The 23,540-nt window shown below is 46.7% G+C and overlaps 1 protein-coding gene across 2 annotated transcripts; it reads right to left on the reverse strand.

Moving 5' to 3' along the window:
* Positions 1 to 252: 252 nt before the first annotated feature.
* Klrg2 (killer cell lectin-like receptor subfamily G, member 2) lies at positions 253 to 22,739 on the reverse strand. 2 transcript variants are annotated; one of them, XM_006506711.4, is made up of 5 exons: positions 20,300 to 22,739; positions 14,205 to 14,306; positions 13,688 to 13,833; positions 12,009 to 12,112; positions 253 to 6,077 (listed from the first exon to the last, which is right to left on the reverse strand). In XM_006506711.4, exons 1-5 carry the CDS (start codon positions 20,988 to 20,990, stop codon positions 6,038 to 6,040), a joined length of 1,083 nt encoding a protein of 360 aa, XP_006506774.1. In that variant the 5' UTR covers positions 20,991 to 22,739; the 3' UTR covers positions 253 to 6,037. The 2 variants fall into 2 exon arrangements, with proteins under 2 accessions (XP_006506774.1, NP_001028343.2); NM_001033171.2 differs by lacking the exon at positions 253 to 6,077 and adding an exon at positions 10,584 to 11,649 and having other exon boundaries at positions 20,300 to 21,163.
* Between the last annotated feature and the right edge of the window lie 801 nt (positions 22,740 to 23,540).

Consider the following 23,540-nt stretch of genomic DNA (forward strand, 5'->3'; position numbering starts at 1 on the left):
GCTTCTCTTACAGGATTGTGTGGTATACCTATAACATGCTTTATAATATGTAAAAAATTGTTTTATTTTATTAGAGACATATGCTGAACCACCGTCAATCTTATTTGTACAGGTATTCCCATAATAGCCATAACTTCTAATAAATGTGTCATCACAGAATCAGCCTTTTCAGAAGTTAAAGCAGTTACCCAGTGAATTCTTGAATATGTGTCTATAATATGATGTACACACACAGTTTACCAAACTCGAAAATGAAACATCCACTTGCCAAATTTTATTTCTTTGGGTACCTTTAGGGTTTCTTCCTGCAGGTAATAGAGTATGGTTATATAAAGAACAAATAAGACATTTCTTTACAATTTCTTTGGCTTGTTGCCACATGATAGAAGATTCTTTCTTTAAACCTTTGCTGTTAACATGATGTTTTTATGAAATTCGGAAGCCTCTAGCATACTTCCTATCAAAAGCTGATCGATTTCATCATCACCTTGTTCTAGAAGACTCTAATGAGATCTGATATGTGTTATATACAATGAATGAGTACTATTTTTGATCACTTGTAGTTGAATAGTGAAATCAATTCAGAATCATCCTGAATAAATTCACCACTTTTTATATGCAAAACAGTACTCTACATATAGTCAGTCACTAAGTTAAGAGATTCTTTAAAATCTAATACCATAATTGCATATAATTCTGATATTTAAACAATCATATGGACTCTCCCTTACTTACATTTTCTGATTTATATCCTGCCTTTCCCGATTTATTTGCATCAGCATAAAATGTAGGGACTCCAGAAATTGGTGTCCTTTTATTATATGAGGGAGAATCTGATCAGTTCTTTTTAAATCTGAAGTTGCTTGCTTTTGGGTTCTTGTTAATTTCTTCCCAGAACAGTACTGCAAACTCTTTACTAATATTCATTTTAATGAGGCAGTCTCAGCATTAATAAGAGGTACCACAATTTCTGCTGGGTCTATTTCTGCTCACTGATGAAATCTCATTTTTCCTTTTAGTTTGGAATTAGTTTAGATACCTTTTCTATATAGGTCTATAATTTTTTACTCTGTGTGCTAAATATGGATATTTTTATCCATTTTGATAAATGGATAAGACGTACTCTTCCCTCTGCACAATAATTTTTGTGGCAGAATGAGAATATGACCAGGTAACGAGCATAGAGGCCATCTTTGGATTTATACAGTCTATATGGGCATTTTGTAGTTTATTTTCTACCAGAGCCACTTATCAACTGAAGCTGATAACCTTCTTGTGCCATTTAATTCTTTATCACCTTGTAAAGTTTGAAATAAATTATTTAGCTCTTTAGTAGTCAAACCAATTGTAGGCCATAGCCAGTTATTATCACCCAGTAATTTTTAAAAATCATTAAGAGTTCTTAATTGGTCTTTTCTGATTTGTACTTTTTGTGGTAGAATTACCTGTAGACTTATATTCTAGATAATTAATACAGTCTCCTCTTTGTATTTTTTCAGGAGTAATTTGTAATCCCAAATTAGGTAAAAGTTTCTTTGCTTCATTAAAACACTTTTTCCTAAGGTATCTCCATTTGAATCTGACAGCAAAATATCATCCATATAATTGTAAATTAAAGGACTGAAGAAATTGCTCATGAATTATTTCCATTGGCTATTGTACGAAATTGGCACAAGGTAGGACTATTCAACATTCTTTGTGGCAAAACTTTTCACTGGTACCTTTTAGTTGGCATTGAGTGGTTAAATACTGGCCCTGGAAAGTAAATCTGTCTTGTTCTTGCAAAGGAATTGTGAAAAGCAGTCTTTCAAATAAATTACTATGATAGGCCATTCTTTAGGTAACAAGGAAGGCGATGGGATTTCATGCTGCAAAGAACTGAGTGGGGTTGATTGTAGGAAAAAGAAGTGCAGCTTCTGTGATCATGAGCAGGTGCTGTCTTCTGTCTCCTACATGTGGCCTGTTATGGCTTTTCTTCTACTGGAAAAGTGGCATGAGTCCACTTCCATGCCTGCAGTACTGGTTGCTCGGAGCATGGGCCTGTCCTGTGGTTGGCAGGATGCATGCTGCTCGAAGACTTCACTCATTGCAGTGGGCACCCAGGAGAGGGGTTTGACTGCCTAGTTCTTGCCTAGACACAGTGGTTCAGGGAGGCATGTGGAGCCAAGAAACTGCCAGGAGAGGAGATGGATCGGATAGGTCTGTTGTGTCTGCCTGTGAGGAGCAAGTTGTTGCCTGTTCCAGTGAATTTTCTCATCTTTGGTCAACCAGATCTTGGGGTGCAGAATATAGCAACAGCAGAGCAGTACCCAACAGACCCATCCCCATCTGTGAACAGATACCGTGACTAAGGCAACTCTTTTAAGGACAACATTTAATTGGGACTGGCTTACAGGTTCAGAGATTCAGTCTATTATCATCAAGGCAGGAGCATGGCAGCACCCGGGCAGGCACTAAGCAGGAGGAGCTGAGAGTTCAACATTTTGTCCCGAAGGCAAACAGGAGAAGACTGGCTTCCAAACAGTTAGGATGAGGGTATTAAAGCCCATCCCCACAGTGACACACAAGAAGGCCATACCTCCTAATAGTGCCACTCCCTGGCCCAAGTTTATTCAAACCATCACATTTCACTTCCTGCCCCTGTAGGTGTGTTTAAACACATAAGTCTATGGGGCTCATACCTTTCTCGTGGAAAGACCTCCGAAGGGAAACCCTCACTCAAGTCTCGGGATAATAGCGGACCCCCAAGAACTCACGAGAGACCAATGCAAACCACATGAGGCTTTATTCGGAGAAAGCCAGAGCTTTGGGGATGACTCATATCCCACGCAGGGGTAGAGGAGTCAACCCCGAGGGGAAAGGGGTCACAGTTTTTATAGGCCCTCCGGGGGGGGGGGGGAAGGAGGAGGGAGTAGGGGATTTCCCGATCTAAATATCTATTCTCAAGAAATGGGTATGGGAGGGGTTCAAGGAAAGAGTCTGGTGCAGGTGCAGCAATTCCGGATTGGCCCCGGCTCTTCCTCAGCAACCAATATCACAAACACCTGGCAGTGGGCTTCATCAGTGGGCACACACATGGGTTCAAGAAACGGTCAAAACACTGGCAGACACACGGGTTCAAGGAGCGGCCAAAGCACCTCTATTTTTCTAAATTAGTGAAGCTAGTTCTGCTAACAATGAAATCTATTTTGCCAATTTCAGGGCTTCTGTGACCTTTTCCATTCTGTCAGGATCTTTCACCATAGGTATATTTAGTTCAACTTCCAAAGTCCCAGTCGTCTTCAGCAGTCTTAATCATGGTAATAGTCCGAAGTTCCAAGTGTCTTCTGAGATTCATCTAGTTACTTAACTGTAATCATCAAAGCAAGTCAAGAAAACAGCTGGGCAAACTCTTGCATCTCCATGTCTGATGTCAGAGCGGTCTTCAGATCTCCAACTTCTTCATCTTTGTTGACTTGTAACAAACTTCATTCTCCTGGATTGGTTCCACTCACTTCCTGTTAGTAGCAGACATCACACAGGTCTGGCATCTTGGGGTCTCTAAGGCAACTTCAACAGTTACAACTTCTTGTTCGTGACCTGAGCTCCTCCAAAGAGCTTGGGTCTCATCTCCAGCTCTGCCTTCTGTAGCACTCTAGGCTCTGGTTTACTCTACTCCACTGCTGCTGCTGTCCTTTATGATAATCCCATGGTACTAGCATCTACAATACATGGAGTCTTCAGCTGCAATGAGGCTTCACAAATAGCCTCTCATAGGCCCTCTTCGTGTTGCCAAGCCTCAACTTCTTTGCATGGCCCCTTCAGTCCTGGGCCATCAACTGCAGTTGAGGCTGCACTTTCACCAATGGCCTTCCATGGCCTTTCATAGTGCCAAGCCTCAGCTGCTCTCCGTGACCCCTTAATACCTTCAAAACCAGTACCACCTGAGTGATTCTTACACATGATCAAGTCCAGCTGCAGCATGAAGTACAACCTTGACTATCTCTGAAACACAGATTCTTTGTGCTCTCAGAAAACACTTCACAGATTTCACCTCAGTGATGCTGGTCTGTTTTTAACCACTGTAATTTCTTAGCTCCAGCGATCCAGCATCCGTTGTCCCAGTAGTCTCATCTATTCTTGACTCTAGAGCCAGAGCCACATGGCTGCAGCAGCTGCAGAGTTCTGCTGGCGCTGGAACATGGCCCCTATTCTGTTCTCACCAGCGTTCTCTTTTCAGTGCCTTTACTCTGCCTAAGCTTGGTTATTCTGGAACTTGTTCTCCAGATTGACTTTGAACTCAGTGATCCACATACCTGTTTCCTAACAGGTGGGATTAAAGGTGTGGTTCATCATGCCTGGATTTAAGCTTTTCTCTACTTGGAAATTTCTCTGTACCAGACAGGCCTTGAACTCCAAGATCTCCTTGCCTCTGTCTCTTGGGATTAAAGGTGTGTACCACCGTGCCTGGATTTAAGTTTTTCATCACCTAGAATTTGCTTTGTCCCAGGCTGGCCTTAAATTTAGAGATCTGCTTGGCTATGTTTCCTTGAATTAAAGGTGTGTATCACCATACATTGACCTAAACTTAGCTGGGTGGGATCTTGCCTCAAAGTCCCACTCTCTTCCATTCTACTTCCTGGTGTCCCTTTAATACTTGAACCATATATTTTGTATTTTTTCTTTCTCACCTTGTTCCTTTTCATTAAAATGCTCTTCATAAAGCTAAACCAGAGTACAAAGTCTCTATTGGACTTTCTTGAGACTTCCTTTGTCAATGCAATTAGTATAAGTCTCTTTACCTTAGCCTCAGTTAGACTCTTCAGACAAGGTCAAAAAGCAGTCACATTCTTCATCAAAATACCACAAAAACAGTCTTTATGCCATAAACTGAAACTTTCCACTGAAAACCTCTTGCTCCAGGTCTGCACAGTTCTAATCACTCTTAGCAACAGAGTCTTCCATATTCCTACTAGAATGACCCATTAAGCCACACTTAAAGCATTCCACTGCTTTCCAGTCCAAAGTCCCTAAATCCACATTTTTCTAAACAAAGGCATGGCCAGGCCTATCACAATACCTCAGTCCCTGGACCTAACCAACTTCTGTCTTAGTTAGGGTTTTACTGCTGTGAACAGACACCATGACCAAGGCAACTCTTATAAGGAAAACATTTTATTGGAGCTGCCTTACAGGTTCAGAGGTTCAGTCCATTATCATCAAGGCACGAGCATGGCACCATCCAGGCAGGCCTGGTGTAAGAAGAGCTGAGAGTTCTACATCTTCATCTGAAGGCTGCTAGTAAAAGACTGGCTTCCTGAGAGCTAGGACAAGGGTCTTAAAGCCCATGTCCACAGTGGCACATGTACCCCAACAAGGCCACACCTAATAGTGCCACTCCCTGGGCTAAGCATATACAAACCATCACACCCTGTAATTTCAGTTCTGTTTCTAAAAGGGAGCAGCTTAAGATTTTGGAAACCATTTGTGTGCAGTTAAGAGTGTAGCTTGATTTGTATATACTTACTACTCAGCCCGGTTAAGACATCTTAGAATGTCCTCTACTGTTCCTCCCTGAGAAATAATTTTCTTCATTCCCAAGATAACCATTCTAGTTTCTGCTTTAAAGTAATTGGCTTCATATTGTAAAATTATATTCCTGCTGTTATTTCTTGGTTTGTCAAGCAGTAGCTACTCAAAATGATGGACTGGAAGCTTTACCTGCTATTCTAAGTGAGGCTAAAATATTTTGTTTTTAGCACTAACCACATCCCACATGGTCACTTTCTTCCTCTAAGAATCTAAGCTTGACATCCAGGTATGCTTGTCAATGTTCACACATGATTACAAAGCTTGTGACGCAGGCAGAGGAGCTCCAAGCTGATAGTTCTTAGCTTTGAAGCTGAGAGCAGCTGGGGACTGAGTCCTGAAATCAACACTACCAAAAAAGTGATGGATGTTTGCTGGAAGGTCTTAGAAGTGATCGTAAGAAACTCATGCGAAGTCTGGTAGTGCCATAGGCCTTGAATCCCAACCCTCAGAAAGGTCTCTGTGAGGTCTACACAGTTCCAGGATAGCCAGATCGACATAGTGAGAACCTGTCTTGAAAAAAGAAACAGCAAAAGATAGAGCGAGAGTCGTTAGAAAACCAATGATGTTCCTAAGATGCTCACCGCCTGTTGAGTGTGCTCTTGGGAGTCAGCATCGGAATAGCCAGGGTTAAGCTTTGCTTTTGTTTGGCTCTGGTCTCTGTTTTCTTACCCTTTGGCTGCTCTGGTACAATTTCTTACAGTTTGTTCTCAGTTTCTGTTCACCACCCCAAATAGTGATTTCTGTGGTCCTATGTGAAAGGAGGCCCTGCCACCATTCTTGGAGGATAGAGAAGCAACGACCCACATTGCCCTTTGCAGGACAATGAGCCTGAGTCACACCTGCCCTTCTGCACTGAGGCATTCAGACTCCTTGAGCTTCAGAGCTCTTCACCTGTCTTGCCTGTTAAAATAGACTTGCAGCTCTGGAACATCCTGCTTCCCCCTTTTTTCTTAAAGTGTTAGAGCAGAACATCTGTTCCCTCTTTGTACATCTTGTAGTTGATGCTCCTGCTTGCTGGTGAATTTGTTCTACAAGAAAAGCCACAGAGCTTGGAGCTGGAGAGATGGCTTGGCAGTTAAGAGCATTGACTGAGCTTCCTAGGGTCCTGAGTTCAAATCCCAGCAACCACATGGTGACTCACAACTATCTGTAATGAGATCTGATGCCCTCTTCTGGGGTGTCTGAAGACAGCTACAGTGTACTTACATATAATAAATAAATGAATCTAAAAAGTAAAAGCCACAGAGCACCATCAGAAGCATGTTGAGTGGCTTAGAAATATTAAAGGTAATGCTAAGCAGGGCAGGAGCTGACAAACTCTGGCACTCCAGGTTCTATCACATACTAGCTATGTGACTACATACCAGAGTCAGACTGAGTAACAGCCTAGCATTAAAGAACTGCCTATGTTCCCTAGTTTCTCAGATATTTAGGTTTAAGGAAGCCAAAAAACCGCTCAAGAAATCAGTAGACTAAGTGATTTAAATTCAGTTCAGACTGACTGTTAGCCTGCAACTATTTTTGTTCCAAGTTTTCTTAATGGCAAATTATATGATCAAGGTGCTTAAAAGGACAGGGCAGTCGTGACACAGGCTTTTAGTGTTACACAGCACTACAGTGGATCTTTGTGAGTTTGAGGACAACCTGGTCTACAGAGCCAAAAAGCAAAAAAGAAAAAGAAAAAGGAGAGAAGAAAAATGCCTGAAAGGCCACCTCTTCAACAAAAACTTTGAGACAGAGTTTTCCCCAATGACTTTCAGCAATTACATACTCAGTAAATTTGACAAGTTTATCCCACCGTTGAAAAGCCTGTCTTGCCTTGTTTCTGGCAGAATTATCTCTATTTTCAAACTAGTTCTGTCTCCTTTTGACTAGCAGAGGTAGAATTATCAGTAGCCCTTTCAAGTCTGGCTGCTTTTCCAGAGACTCAACTGTGTTTTGTGTCTTATCAGTAGACACATGTTTACAGGTCAGACAAGTAGCTCAGTAGAACAGTGTCTACCACACAAGTGTAAAGACCTGCGTGAACCCCCGGAACTTACAGAAAGCCTGATGTGGAGGCTCCTCCCATGAGATGGGAGCAGAGAGGAGAAAGCCAAGTTTGGCAGCCAGCTGACTTGGCATGTGCAACAGTGAATAACAGACTCCATGCCTAACAAGGTGAAAAATGAGATTTGGCACCCAAGGTTGACCTATAACCTCCACATACACAGTGTCACACCCCGAATGTGTGCACAAGCACATCTCACATGCATGAGCACACATACAAAAGACAAGCATTTAAAAAAAGACGTGGCCATATGTATGGCACACACCTTTAATTCCAGCACTCGGGGCAGAAGCAAGAGGATCTCCATGAGTTTGAGGCCAGCCTGGTTTACCTAGTGAGTTCTGGGACAACCAGGACTACATCAAAAGACCATCACAAACAACAACAAAATTAAATAAGTAAGTAAACAAAGTAGAAAATTTAAAGCGTGTGTGAGTGCCTTGCCTCCGTGTATGTTATGTTCATTCCTAGCACCTGTGGTGGTCAGAAGAGGCAATCAGATCTGCGGCTGAAGGTCCAAATGCTTATAAGCCACCGGCTGGGCTCTGGGAACCAAATCAGGTCCCGTGCAAGAATTACAAGTGCTCTTAACTACTGGACTAGCCCCAGAGCTATTTGTTTTCATATCTGAGTATAATCCACTGTAAGGCTGTGCACACACACACACGCACACACAACATGGTCTCTTCACTCTTTGTGTTTTTTGGTTTTTGCATGTTTTCTTTGAGAAAGTGTGGATTCACATCACCAGGGTCTGCACTCTTGACCTCCCTCTGCTGCCCAACATTCTTTTATCCTCTTTGAGTCTCAGCTTTGGAATAGCAGAGTAACACAAGCCTGGAAGATTCCTACTGTTCACTGTACAATTTGCATGCTGTCCTGTTCTGAAAACTCTCCCCTCCTCCCATTGTCTTCATATTTCAGTGCAGTGTGGAAGTTTCCACTTTGGTTGCAGTATGACTTCATTCCTGGCTGCAATTCAGCAATCCCGGGGTGGCACTAGAGCCTGCCTAAGGTGTTCAGAGCCCTTTCTTTTGACTAGAAGCTTCCAGCTTAAGTTGGCTATCTCTTGACTTGAGGACAGTTAAGCACTTTGGGTGACTGTGTTCCTCCTGTGGTCCTAAAGGAGAAAGGTGATTATGTGAAGAGAAACAACTTCAATTTCCCTTTTCTATTTGTCCTATTTAACATTTGTTGTTTATATCCTAGAGTCTAGCTTTTCTTGTTTACTAGGTCATGGTGGGAATTAGATGTGCGAATACAGGTAAGTACACTGGATAGCATGAAACAAGAGCTGTTAATGTAAGAAGACAGATGGCTTTCCTGGCTGGAATTGCTTAGTATTGCTGTTTGGAGCCCCCAGTGCTCCTGGGATGTCCTTAGACACACACACACACACACACACACACTTTGCAATTCAAGGCCAGCTTCTCTCCAAAGCATAGGTTGTCAGAACTTTGACAGGGACTAAACCATACCTTTAAGACTGAGAAATGGGAACTGATTATCTCTGAGAGGCAGCATTGATTGATGCCTTTATTCTCAGACTCCCTACAGATAGTCTAAATGTTTCCTTGTACCCTATGGGACCTGGGGATTGAAATCAAGCTTGATGGTGCCTTCACCTGCTGAGCTATTTTGCCAGCATTACACTTTAAAAGTTACGTGTATGTGTGCGTGTGTGAGAGGGGTCAGGGCTTGTGCACATGTGGAGGTGAGAGTCAGTTCTCTTCTTCCTCCTCTATGTGGATTCTGGGGATCACATTCAGGTTGCCAGGCTGGGCAGCAAGTGCTTTACCAGATGAGCCATTTTGTTGGCCATAAAGTTCTCATAAAGATACCAGTCATATTTGACCAGCCACATGACTGGTCTCATTTTCACCTGAGTGTGCACCAACAATATTTCCATAAAGGTCACATTATAGGTTCTGGGGACTAGAACTTGCATAGTTTGAAAATGGACCCAGTTCAATCCAAAGGCATGATCCTGATCATAAATGACAATGCTGCTGGCTTTATTTATTGACTGATATCCTGTTGGATAGCCTGCAAAGTAGAAAGCCTCAAAGATCTGTGCTAATTGTAAGGATATAGATGTTCTAGATTTTTTTTCTCTCTTGCTTAGGGTTTTCCCTCGGCTGATGCTCTCTAAATAGGTGCTGGCTGCTTGGACAGACTGACACACAGACAATAGACTTCTAGTGTAGGGATGCCAGGACAGTGCAGCTGTGCTTTCATCTGCAAATATCCCTATGAGCAACAAGGGCAGGAAGCAAGCTGAAACAAGCTCATTCTCCAAAAGAATGAATTCAGAATGAGCACACCTTAAGCCCTTAACCAGAGAGGCATCAGGGATGGGTACCTAGGGCTAGGGATCCTTAATAGCTTGTGGAACATGTTAGGGAGCAGGGCGTGGCCAGATGTTCCAGGGGTGCTTACTCAATCCACAGTGGAGTTTGCTAATATAGTAGCTACTCTTCTTGTTGATGCAATGAAATACTGACAACTTAGAGAGAGTGTTTTGGCTCCCAGTTTGAGGGCGCAGGCCAACATTCTGGGGAAGCCGGGCAGAAGCGCGAGGCTTATGCTCACACTGCTGCAGCCAGGAAGCAGGGAGGGATGAATGGTGGAGTTCAACCTACTTCTCTATTTGTCCCAGGACCCCAGCCCTAGGATGCTATCACTCACATTTAGAATGGATCTTCTCACCTCCACCAAGCTCCTTCACAGGCATGCCCAGGTGTGTGTGTGTGTCTTTTTTTCAAGTTTATTTAGTGTATGTGTCTCTACAAGCCCCACCCCTCAGTTTATGTGTATGGGTGTTTTTCCTGGCTGTATATCTGCACCATGTTCATGCAGTGCCTGAGGGTGGGGGTGTGATATGGGAGGTGGGGTGGGTGATGGAGTTACACTTTGAGAGAGTTCTAGGAATCAAACACAGGACCTCTGGGACAGAGCTCTTACCTGCTAAACCATCTTGTGAAGGTCTAGTCTTTGAGAAAAGATTTTATTTTAGTCTGTGAACTTGTAGGGTTTTTGGGGGGGGGAGGGGAGATGGACACCACCTCCCTTGGGTACCCCACTCCTTTAGATGGGATCCCAGCCAGCCATCTCAGAATAGGTTTGGTGCCTCCCTTTGGGAACTCACCTGCTGGAGACCAGCATAGGGAGCAGTTAGAGCGCCTGGTCAGAAGAACAAAAGTGCCCCAGCTTGGCTAGCGGAAAGTTCTATGAAGCATGAGGCTGGCTGAAGAAGGAAATGGGAGGTGGGGAGGTTTGGTGCAGCTCCCCCACACACTGCTGTGGGGACTACCAACCTGGAGAATCTTTGAACAACGTTGGAACTGTTAAGACTATATATAGAGTCTCTTGAAATTGGACTGAATACATTTTGCATTACGAGTTAGCCATGGGCTGGGTGTGGTGGCACACATCTATAATCCCTGTACTTGGGAGGCTTGCCTAGGGACTGAAGGCCACCCTGGACCACACAGTAAGTTCCAGGCCAGCCAGGGGTACAGAGAGACCCTGTCTCAAAACAAGACAAGACAGTCATGAATCTTGAGGGGATTTGTAATAGGAATGCTCTGGGTTGAGTCTGAAATGTCCGCCGCAGGTTTGTTCCCAGCTGGTAGTGCTGGGTTTAGGGGTGACTTGGGAGTTTGAGGAGGTAGAGCCTGGTGTGGATGTATGTCAACAGTGACAGCCCTTTGATGGTTGTTCCCATCCCCTGGCTCCAGCATTTCCTCTGCTGCGGTGGACTGGGCAGCTCTGCCAGGTGCAGCCCTCTGAAACCGTGAGCCTGCTCATTCTTGCCTCTTTGAAGTTGTTTCTGTCAGATACTTTGGTCACACCAAAGCAAAAGCCATGGGGACAACTCCAGACAGGTCCAACACAGGAGACTAAGTCATTTGGTTTCTCTGGCACAGACCCAGGGTCTAGGAGAACTGCAGTCAAGAGCCACGAGCCTGCCTTCTTCCAAACCCCCACAGCTGAAGTCTGGGTGGTCCTCACTGTCTGCTGGGAATCTGCAGTGGGGTGAGTTTGAGGGAGGAGAGAGAGAAAACACTCAGGTTGCGGGACCTGTCTTCTATACACGCTCAGTACTGTGCCAGTCATTATACAGGCAGGAAATATATGGAAAGAGCCCTGGCAGTATCTCCCAATGGTCAGCTACATGGCAGAACCACCAAATTCCTAAGCTACAGACCTTGTACCTGAAAAGCAGCCATGACAGTTCTGTCTGGGTGAATGTGTTGGGGACCCACACCAGGGTTGGAGTGAAAGGATAAGCCAACACTAACCCTCTCTCCTATCAGTACTAAAGGTTGGATGGGGCAAAAGGAGGCTACAGCACAACAGAGAAAGAGAGAACCCAGGTACTCACAGTTGGGATGGCAAAGGGACCCCATCAGTCCAGTGCCAGCCTTCAGGGCCTCGTCGGGCCCCCACCCAGGAGCCCTTGGTGATCCGGTATTTTCTTAAGAAGTCCTGAGGGGAAAAGCAGGCAGTTACTCTTTGCACATCATGGGCATCGTTTTCCCTGAGGCCTTCTGCAGGATTCCAGCACACCTTTCCAGGAAGTTATCCGCTCAAAGATCTTACAAAATACCTGCACTTATGGGAGATGATCGGGATGCTTGCTGGTGGCCTGGCACTGTGCTTGCTCTCTTTGCCTGCTTGTTCTCACTCTCACTAGCAAGTCCATTCTTTCACTGGCATTAGAGCCTACTTCTTCAGGATTCTGGCAGACACTGAAGACCAGTAGGGACATCCAGCCTCATGGACTGAACAACTACTGGATTTTTGAATCTTCCATTGGTAGATAGCTAGTGTTGGACTAGCTAGACCACAGCTTGAATCCATTCTAATAAATCCCACGTGTATATATAGAAAACCTGCATGTGTGTGTGTAATATTTATATTTATTCTATAAGTTTTTTTACTCAAGAGAGCCATTTACTAATACAGACCATGTAAGAAAGCAGGCTGAACAAGCCATGCAGAGCAAGCCAGTAAGCACTCCTGCATGGCCTCTGCATCAGCTCCTGCCTAGAGTTCCTGCCCTACCTTCCCTAGAAGATGGACTCTAAGCTATCAGGGAAATAACCCTTTCCTCCAGAAGGAGCTCTTGATCACGGTGTTTTATCACAGCAGTAGGAATCCCAACTAGCTATAAATGCTGTGACAGACCTAACCATGTGGTTTTGGGAGTATGGTGAACTTTAGGCTGGAAAGCCCTTGGAGTACTCGGCTCTCAGTGAGCTGCTGTGGGAACATTGTCTCAGAAGGTATTGCTGAGAGCAAGTAGAGATGGCGACAGGGGAAGCTTGAGAGTCCTGTAAAGACTATCAGAGCCATTTGATATTTTTGAATTAAGAACCATGATAGTGACACCTTTGCTTTGCTTGGCCAATTGATACTAGTCAGCTAGGGCTGTGATTAAGAAGAGACTAGCATCACCGAGGCACAATTTTGTGGTCCAGAGAAGGCCAAGGCTTTATCTTGTGCTAGTAGCCAACCTTGGTAATGTGTAAGAGTTCTCCAGAGGGTAATGGTTTTGAAGGCATGAGGAGGTCATGGAGAGCAGCTGAGGCTTGGTGTCATGAGAGGCCACTGGTGAATGTGCAGCCTCAGTTGAAGTAGAAGCCAAAGGATTGAAGGGGCCATAGAGAGAAGTTGAGACTTTACACATGTGGCAGGGTCAGCATCTCTGAAGAGAGCCCAGGAGAGGCTAGGTGAAGGTGCAGCCCAGTTGTAGTGGAGACCCTAACAATTTGGAGATGTCAGGACCATGGGATGACCACCAAGGACAGCAAGGACTGAAAGCTGTAAGATGAAATAAATCTTTTTTTTTTCCCCTTCCTAGGTTGACTTTGGTCATGGTGTCTTATCACAGCAATATAACCCTAACTTAGACAGACAGACAGACAGACAGACACACCACACACACACACACACACACACACACACACATGGGGAGGGGTGTGCGGGGGGAGATCCTTCCAGGGCTAAGATTCAGGGATCTGGGATGACACACAACCTTTCCTAGCCAGCCATTCTCACCTGGGTGTGGCTCAGCAGAGGCAGTGTGGCATGATGGGCTGAGCAGAATGCCTGGCTGCCCTCCCAGTCTTGGGCTTCTTCAGAGAGGTAGTAGCATTGTTCCTGAGACCACATCCAGCCTTGAGGGCATGGTTGGCACTTGGTTCCTGAAAGCAGAGACTTGTCAGTCAAGGGGAGTGTCTAAGGAGCTATGCATCAATACACTGAGAAAACAAACCGTTGTTCCAACCTTGGCTAAGGAGGTGAATCTATGGGTAGGGAGCTAACAAGCGTCCAGTGGGAAGGATGGTGGCCAGAGAGGGCCCCTGGAAGGTTGTACAGCTGTGCCAAGTTCCCCTGGACAGGGGCTGGTGTTCTCATTAGCAGTCAGGTTATAAGCTATGACTGATGGGAGAAAAGGGTCAAGCTCTCTTCTCTTTGCTAATTAAGACCGATGTCTTCATGCTGCACCTCATATCCCTCCCTGGCCTCAAAGGTACTGTAAATACACAGAATAGGGATGGGATAGCTAGCATACCTCCTCTAGAGGCCAGGGCCACAACAGCTACAGTGCAGACAGCCAGCAGCACAGCCATGACCACCAGAGCCCAGCGCAGAGACTTCATGTACTGGGGCAGCCCTGGAGAGCAAACAGAGAGGCAAGTTATAAGAGTCCACCCCAACTACGTACAACCCAGAACTATACAGGTCTCTATCCCACCCCACACACCAGCTGCATGGTTACCTTGGTTCAAGCCACAGAGGGAGAGACCCAGGTTAGATCAGAACCTTATATTCAGGAGAGACATGCTACAGTAGGCTCTACTTCCTTCTCACATGGCTTAGAAGAGGAAGGCTCTACAAAAGAGCAAGGGACTGGCACACATCATGTACAGTGTGTGCTAGGCAGTAGATGTGGGCGAGGTGCCTACAGGTAGCAGGGGACAGAGGAGCCAGGGCACTAGGGGTAACATGCCACAGAAGAGCGAGCAGGGGCTAAACTGTAATGCCACAGGTCAAGGTCAATCAAGGTCAAGTCCTGGCGCTACATTTCACTCCTTTTTTTTTTTTTCCCATCAAAACCCAGCTGTCTTTCCAGGTCTGAGGTCATGGAAGAAGTCAGGTACAAACTCAGTTCTCTGCAGCTGTGAGCCTAGTCAGTGGCTCCAGGGCCAAGGGCATGAGGTAACTGGGAGGCTGTGGGCAGGGAATGAGATTATGAACAACGGGAGACAGGACACACCCACCTCTTTTCTGTTATCTTATCCTTATGGGTTTTTTGTTTGTTTGTTTTGTTTGAGACAGGGTCTCTCTCTATTGTCATGAATGGCCTGAAACTTGGTATGTAGGCCAAGCTGGCCTTGAACTCAGAGATCCGCCTGCCTCTGCCACCCGAGTGCTGGGATTAAAGGGAGCACCACAGTGCCTCGTTCCCATCCCCAGGATTTCTATCAGCCAATAAGTGTATAATCAAAAACAACATATTTATGCCAAGAAATGCTAACCAGCAATTAAAAAGAATAAACTGCTAAGTTGGAACATGTTAAGTCAAAGAAGCCAGACAGCCAAGTGTGGTGGCACAAGTCTGCAGTCCCAGCATTCGGGTGGTTGAGGCGGAAGCATCAAGAGTTTCAGGCCAGTCAGACATCATTGGGAGGAGAAGTCCTTGGTCCTGTGAAGGCTCTATGCCCCAGTGTAGGGGAATGCCAGGGCCAGGATATGGGAGTGGGTGGGTTGGTGAGCAGGGGGAAGGGGAAAGGACGGGGGAGGGTGTTTTTTTTTGGGGGGGGGACCAGGAATGGGGAGAACATGTGAAATGTAAATAAAGAAAATATCCAATAAAAAACTAATAACTACCTGAGGTAGTATATTAAGTAGCTTGATGGAATAAAGATATGTTAATATATATATACAATTATAAAATATTAAGAAATAATAAAAGTACCTTCTACAGGTATTTTCCTGTTCAATAAAGAAAAAAGAGTTTCAGACCAGGGGCTAGAGATGGCTCAGGGGTTAAGAACACTGGCTGCCTTTCCAGAGGACTCTCAATTTCCAGCAGCCACATAGGAGCTCACAACTAGTCTCAAAGGATCAGATGTCGTCTTCCAGCCTCTGCAGGCACCGGGAATGTGATGCATAGATATAAACACAGGCAAAACATACACACGTTAGAAGCAAAGCACTACCAACAAAGAGTATGTATAAACTGAGGTTCATTTCCAACAGGGCATTGAACCAGGGTCTTGTTCATGCTAGACAAAAGGTCTATCACCAAACTCTGTACCAGCCTTAAATTAAGGCTTGCAAAGAATAAAAGCAGAACTGGAAAGTTTGGCCAAGACAAGGAAGATAAACCCACCAGTCACTATAGTCAGACTCTTGCATCTGAACCTGGATTTGGCTTTGACCTTCAAAAAGCAAAGCATGAAAAAGCCCAGTGGGTAAGTTGTCCCACACCAGGTAGGGACACCCACTTAATGCCAAGTTGCTGAGCTTGGTGAGGACCCCCACAGAGCCAAAGAGCAAGGCCCCACACCACTGCTTTCTGTTTTCTCTTTTGAAAATAGGTTCTCTACAGCTCAGGAGGCCTGGAGCTTTCTGGATCAGGCTACTTCAAACCTGCAGCAACTTCTTTGTACAACCGCGCCACGTAGTGATTGCAGGCATCCGTTCACCACATCTGCCACATTTTCATTTTAAAATACAGGGTCTCTGCTGGGTGGTGGTGGTCCAGGCACTTGGGAGGCAGAGGCAGAGGCAGGTGGATCTCTGTAAGTTTGAGGCCATCCTGGTCTACAGAGGGAGTTCCAGGATGGCCAAGGCTACACAGAGAAACTATGTCAAAAAGCAAGCAGGCAGCCGGATGTGGTGGCGCACACCTTTAAACCCAGCACTTGGGAGGCAGAGGCAGGCGGATTTCTGAGTTCAAGGCCAGCCTGGTCTACAGAGCGAGTTCCAGGACAGCCAGGACTACACAGACAAACCCTGTCTCGAAAAACCAAAAAAAAAAAAAAAGGCAAGCAGGCAAAAATAAGACAGGGTGGCCCAGGTGGCCAAGAACACTTAGTCCTCTGCTTTAGCTTCCTGGGAGCTGGGACTGCAGTGTGAGTCACCATGCTGGGTTTACAAGGTGACTCTTAAGTCACACAATTAGCACAGATACCCTCTATACACACTCAACTTGTAAGAACATAAGACATATCCAGGTTCCCTTAATGTCCTCTCCCTTCCCCCAACCCTGGACCTTTAAGATTCTGCAGTTACTGCTAAAGGACATGATGTCCCCAAAAGAACAAAAAGGGGCTTATGCCTGAGTCAGGCTTGACAGGCTCACCTCCTGCTCAGGGCCTCTGTCCCCTCCATGCGGTGACATTGGTCTTACTCTGCACTGAGTACCAAGAACAGTCTTGCTTCAAATTCCTAACCACCCCACTACACCATTAAAACCTAAACCATCTTTGGAATTCTAATGTGTCTCGCCTTCAAAGAGTCCACTTCCCCCAGCCTCATTCCAACAGTCTCCCTGGCCCTCTACGCTGTAGTCAAACTGACTTGTGCTTACACTTTTTTAATGTTCCCTACTGCCTGCACAATATGGAAGACAGGGGCCGGGTGAGGCTTGTCTTCAGATCCTTCTCCATAGGGCGTTCAAATTCCTACCAACTCACTCAACCTTGGTGGTTTGCTAATTTTAAGACAACCACCAAGATCAAACACCCCGTCTTCTCCCCAGAGGGATTGGTGAATAATACGTTCTGACTTGTACAGATAGACTGACTGAGAAGGCACTGATGTGCCAGGTATTGGAGATGTGGGCAAGTCCATGCCTCTCCCTTCCCTGAGGAGATACTTAGAAGGAGCAATCGCAGCCTGTGTGGAGAATCCTGGGATAATGAGGCACAATCCAAACAAGAGGAGTATGACACGGAGACCCCTAAGTTGCCCTTGGAGGTGAGAGAATGTGAATCCAAGCCAAGACCCAGGGAGACGCATCCACCACGTGGGACTGGATCGTTATCCAAGCAGGATCCTGCAGACCAAGGCACCTTTTATTTTTCCAGTTCTTCCCATGCTTTTCTTTGTGAAGGGCATGTGGTCCACCATTCCCTTTCTCGGCTTCATGACCCCCTCTTGCTTCGCCAGCTGCCTGAACAATTGGTAGAGAATTGCCCAGCATGCATCGAAGCTCCAGGACCACACAAACCAGGTACAGTGATACATTCCTGTAATCCTAGCGCTTTGGAGGTGGAGGCCAGAGAATTGGATGTTCAAGGTCATTCTTCAGCTATATAGTGAGTTGGAGACCAGCTAGCATATATGAGACCCTGTCTTTAAATGTGTCTCCTGGTCTTCAGTACCTTCACTAACAGCTAGACAGCTCCTTCAGGGTACCTGCCCAAAGAAACAAGGGACTAGACTAAGCAACAGCACCCCCAACCCTCTCCATAGTAGCTCGCTCCTTCCAAGGTCACACGGGGCTGAGAAGTATCCAGCCTGTGACATCTACCAGCTGGGATCCAGCAAGTCAGAGTCTCGCCTTAGACTGCATCTCTCGTGATAATCAAGCACTCGGAAGAATTCCTCATCCAAGCAGGATCTTGCACCTTATTATTATCTCTCTAACTCTCTATATAATATATATTAATATATATTAATATATTAATAATATATATACTATAATATATGTATATTATAATATATAATCTCTCTAACAAGGTTTCCTTTTTGGACAGGCATATGGCCCACCATCCAGATACCCATCAGAATGGTGGGAGAGATCTCCATCCTTCAGCTAGCTTAGTTGTACCCGGCCCGTGGTCCTGCCCACTGCTCTGCCTCCTGATCCTGCCCTCTGCCAGTGTTCCTGTCTCTTCTCAGCCTGGCGTTTGCCTCAGCCCTCCTCCGCAACACTGTAGGAGCTTAATTTCTAGAACAAACCCAACAATCCGACTCTTTAAAGGATCTGATGAAGGAGCTAGAGAAACGGCTCAGTGGTTAAGAGCACTGGTTGTTCGCAGCACCCACAATCTGGCTTCCAACTAACTGCCTTTACTTCCCGTTCTAGATCTAACACCTTCTTCTGGCCTCCAGGAATGGAAGTGGTATACAGACATACAAGCAGACACTCATACACATAAAATAAAAAATTTAAAAATATAAAACATAGATTAAAAAGCTATAGGCTGGTATAACATCTCCCTAAAGAGGAGCATGACATTATCCCTAGAACAGTGACAAAACTAGGGCCATTTGTCAAAGAGGAATTAAAGTTCAGATGGAGGTGAGGGTACTGCTCAGCTGGCCCTGAAATCGAGGCTGTCCTGGTCTCAGTGTAATCACGAGGGTCCTTACCTGAGAGGAGGGAGGCAAAGTGCCAGAGCAGACAGATCCCACCTAATACTACTTGGGATCAACAGTGAAGGATCTCTCACTGAGGTGAAGTAAGGGAATTGCCCCGGAGCCTCAGTGAGAGAAGCACTGCCCTGCTGATAGCATCTCCTTAGACTAGGGAGCCTGTGTCAGACCTCTGATGCAAGATACCAAGTTTGCATCAACTAGAGGCACCGAGCGAGCGTGTGGGAAACTTGCAATAGCAATGGCGAACCCATTCCACATTGCAGAAATCTGCTCACAGAGTTCTAAAAGTTTTTCGTGATCTCTGAGCTCCCCCCCCCCCCCCCAAGGACTCCTGGGTGCTCCCTACCGCTTAACTTTTCCACTGCCCCACGTTTGGGCAGTTTGCTTACTGGGCAAGGTTCTAGTCCCTTCAGGCTTCTCTGTTCTCTCAAGGCTAATATGAACCTCCGCCACCCACGACCTAGGGTGGCCCAGTAAACCAACCACAACAGAGCAATTCCTTACTCTAACTAACAACCTTTAGGGGGCTGTACTGGTTACTGTTTTGTCAACTTGGCACAAGCTAAGATTTTCTGGAAAGCGGAACCTCCCTTGAGAAAATGCACCCACCAGATTGGCAAGTACAGATTGTAGGCAAATCTGTAGGGCATTTTCTTAATTACTACGGGCGGGTGCAGGTGGGGTGGGTGGTACAAGAAAGAAAGCCGAGCAGAAAGCCAGTAAACAGCTTTCCTCCGTGGTTTTGCTACTGTTCCCCTGTTCCCGCCTCCAGGTTCCTGCTTTGGCTTCCCATGATGATAAACTATAACCTGTAAGGCAAATACAACCTTTCCTCCCCAAGTTGTTTTTGGTCAGCATTTTATCACAGTAAGAAAAAGTAAACCAACACAGGGGCTTTCTGCACTGCTAGACTTGCCTCTCCTTCACACGCAAAGCAAAACACATGCCATCTGGCGCGGGGCCAGCTCAGCGTGTGTGCTGATGGGTGACCCTCCTGAAGGCGGAAAGGAGCCCAGCCCTTGGAAGTGTACCCAGGCCACCACTGCCACGTGATTCTGAATCATCTCCCCTCACCTTACCCAGAGTTCTACTTCTCCAAGATGCTGCGCACACTAAGAAGGAAGGAAAGTTTCCGGGAGGAGGGCTAGGGGCAGGATCCTGGGTTGATTCTTATTAATTCTGAGACAGAAGCAGGATGGATTTGGGGGCAGCCAGATTGGCTTCTGGTTAGTCTAGTTCAGGGACCGGGCACGAGCACTTTTGAGCACTCACCTATGAGCGTGATGGCCCGCGGCAGTTTCTTGCCATCTATGCCTGCGCGCTGCAGCAGCGCGTCATCTTCTTTGGTCAGTCCGGGCTCGCGGCAGCGGCAGCGGCAGGCGGGCGAGCCCGGGGGGACCATGCAACCCTCAGCGGGGCTGACAGACTCGGTGGCGTTCGCGGCAAGCGGCGATCCTCGGCTCCACGTGGAGCCTGGTGACGGGGCGCGGGGCAGCCACTGGAGCGTGGGAGCGGAGCGGCGGGCGAAGGCTGGCGATTCGGGCACTGGCACGGTGAGAAAGCGCGTGGACGGCGCAGGCGAGGGCGCGCGACTAGCCCCAGCCGCGCCCACGGGCTTCACGCGCACGTCCACCTGCAGCTCCACGGGCGCCCAGGACGCGGGTGCGGGCTCTCCTGACGCCGTCCAGGGCTCCAGCTCCGCCTCTCCATCCCGGGGCTGCTCGGCCCACGAGGGGCTCGGAGACGGCAGCTCGCGGCTGCACGAGCCCAGGCGGCGGAAGGCGCCGTAGCCCAGACTGAGCGGCGGTACGCGAGGGGAACCGGACAGGGCTGGAGACGGAGACTTCTCCGGGAGCTCCTGGGGCTGCGCGTCCGGCTCCTCCCACCCGGTCCGCTCCGGCCTCGGGCTGTCTTCGGAGGCCCTGGGTTGGGGCGCCTCCGCCGGGACCTGCGGCGGCTCCATTCCCGAGCTTTCCGAGGGCTCCTCTGGGGACCCGGTCTCACCCTGGCCTCCTCTAGACGCTTCCCGGGTCCGCTCCGTCCTCCGCGCCGACTCGAGACTCGCCGTGCGAGCGTCGCGTTCTAGGCTGGGTCCCCAGAAGTTTCGGGTCGTTCACGTTGTCAACTAACAGCTTCACTAGAGGACCCTGTGTGATTGGCTGTGGCTATGGATTGGCCACACCCTCGGAACTCCAGCCTGGCCTTTCCGTGGCACCGGTTGCTGGGAGGACCCGGTTGAGCGAGTCACAGAGTGGGCGGTGGCTCTTAAGGCAGCACTGGGAACCCAGAGACTGGCAGATTCCTTCCTCTCCTTCATCCCGAGCCCCACCCGTTACCCCTGCTGGCTCTGTGCTGCGGGTGGATTCAGTTGTAGACTGAGTGGGAAGGGATTGGCTAAATCTGCGTGGATAAGGACTTCAGACATATCAGAACAAGGAAAAGTGATGGCGACAGGGTCACCGGTTGTGGTTTGGAAGCGAGTGAAAGGTTGAAGTCCTGATTCCAACTCTGGGAGCTTGACTACTTGTAGACTTAACACGGAGAACGAGGAATGAGCCAGACGCTTTGGTCCATGCCTGTAATCCCATCACTCTGGCAGCAGAGACATCTCTGTGAGTTTGAGGCCAGCCTGGTCTACATAGCAAGTTCAGACCAGCCTGAGTTTATAGTGAAACAAACAAAAATAAAAACGAAATAAAAAAATCAAGGAGAGAATGCTCATTTCCCCATGAAGTGTCATGTGCTCTACCAGCTTAGTGAGGTAGCATGATGGTTCGAAGACAGCTTTGTGGAGAGCTTTGTGGATTTTTCTGTTTGTCTTGATTTTTGTTGTTGTTGTTGTATTTTATTTTGTTTTGCCGTTTTGGTTTCATTTTGTTTTTTGAGACAATCTCTCTAGGTAGTCCTGGTTGTCTTAGAACTCGCTATGTAGATCAGGCTGTCCTGGAACTCACGGAGTTAAAAGCATGCTGAGATTAAAGGCATGCACCACTACACTTGGCTTGAATACAATTTTTGTTATTATAGACTTACTTGTAGTGTTGACATGTATGTAGCATATGCCTGCTTTTTGAAGCTCAGCTATTTTGAACCTCGAGTTGCAGGCATTTGTGAACTGCTGGATGTCGGTGTTGAGATTTGAACTTGATTTCTGATGATAGGGCAGCAAGTTCTTATTGACAAACATCTCTCCAGTTCCTAAATAGCCTTTTAAAATACAGATTTGTTAAGGTCCCTTCCGAACTTCCTGAGTCTGAAGAGGCATGAGGCCACTACTGTTTTTAACCAGTACTCCAGGGTAGGGCTAGCAGATAAAAGAGGTAGTTTAAAGCAGAGGCAGTTGAGTTTGAGGTCAGCCTGGTCTACAGAGCAAGTTCCAGGACACCTGGGACTGCACAGAGAAACCCTGTCTTGAAAAACAACAGCTCGCCGGGCATGGTGGTGGACGCCTTTAATCCCAGCACTTGGGAGACAGAGGCAGGCGGATCTCTGAGTTTGAGGCCAGTCTGGTCTACAGAGTGAGTTCCAGGACAGCTAAGGCTACCTAGAGAAACCCTGTCTGGAAAACAAAATAAAACAAACAAAAACAAACAAACAAACAAACAAAAAAGAAAAACAACAGCAAAAAAGAACAACAACAAGGGGTAGTTCAATTCAGTCAAAGTCTGACTTCAGGTGAACAAGACATTCATTCTGGAGGTCACACTCAAGCCCTTGTGTTTGCACAACAGGCCCCTTACCAACTGAGCTGTCTTCTCCTAGTTCCATGAAAATGCATCTTAAAAGGCATGGGACTGTGATTATAGGTTGCCTGTAACCCCAGCACTTGGGACATCAGCAGCTCCAGACCATACATGATGATTTCCAAGCCAACCTGAGCTACAGGAGAGTCTCAAAAAACAAACAACAAAAACCCAGACTGAAAAAATGGTGGGGGGAATAGCTCAGTGATGGAGCTCACACCTGGCATAATCCCTAGCGCCCTTTGTCACCATCAACCTTCTCTTAACAGAACTGTCCCACCCTCAGTCCATGTCCCTAGTGCATTTTAAACCTCTGCTCTTTCTACCTTTCCTTTTTTTCGAGACAGGGTTTCTCTGTGTAGTCCTGGCTGTCCTGGAACTCACTCTGTAGACCAGGCTGGCCTAGAAATCAGAAATCTGCCTGCCCCTGTCTGCCTCCCAAGTGCTGAGATTAAAGGCGAGCACCACCACTGCCAGGCTAGAATTTTTCTTTTCTTTTTTCTTTCCTTTCCTTTCCTTTCCTTTCCTTTCCTTTCCTTTCCTTTCCTTTCCTTTCCTTTCCTTTCCTTTCCTTTCCTTTCTTTTCTTTTCTTTTCTTTTTTTTGAGACAGGGTTTCTCTGTGTAGCCCTGGCTGTCCTGGAATTCACTCTGTAGACCAGGCTGGCCTCGAACTCAGAAATCCGCCTGCCTCTGCCTCCCAAGTGCTGGGATTAAAGGCATGCGCCACCACGCCCGGCCCAACATCTTCCTTGTAGGGAGCAGGCACCCT

This window comes from Mus musculus, chromosome 6, assembly GCF_000001635.26.
Source record: "Mus musculus strain C57BL/6J chromosome 6, GRCm38.p6 C57BL/6J".
NCBI classification, from domain to species: Eukaryota; Metazoa; Chordata; class Mammalia; order Rodentia; family Muridae; genus Mus; species Mus musculus.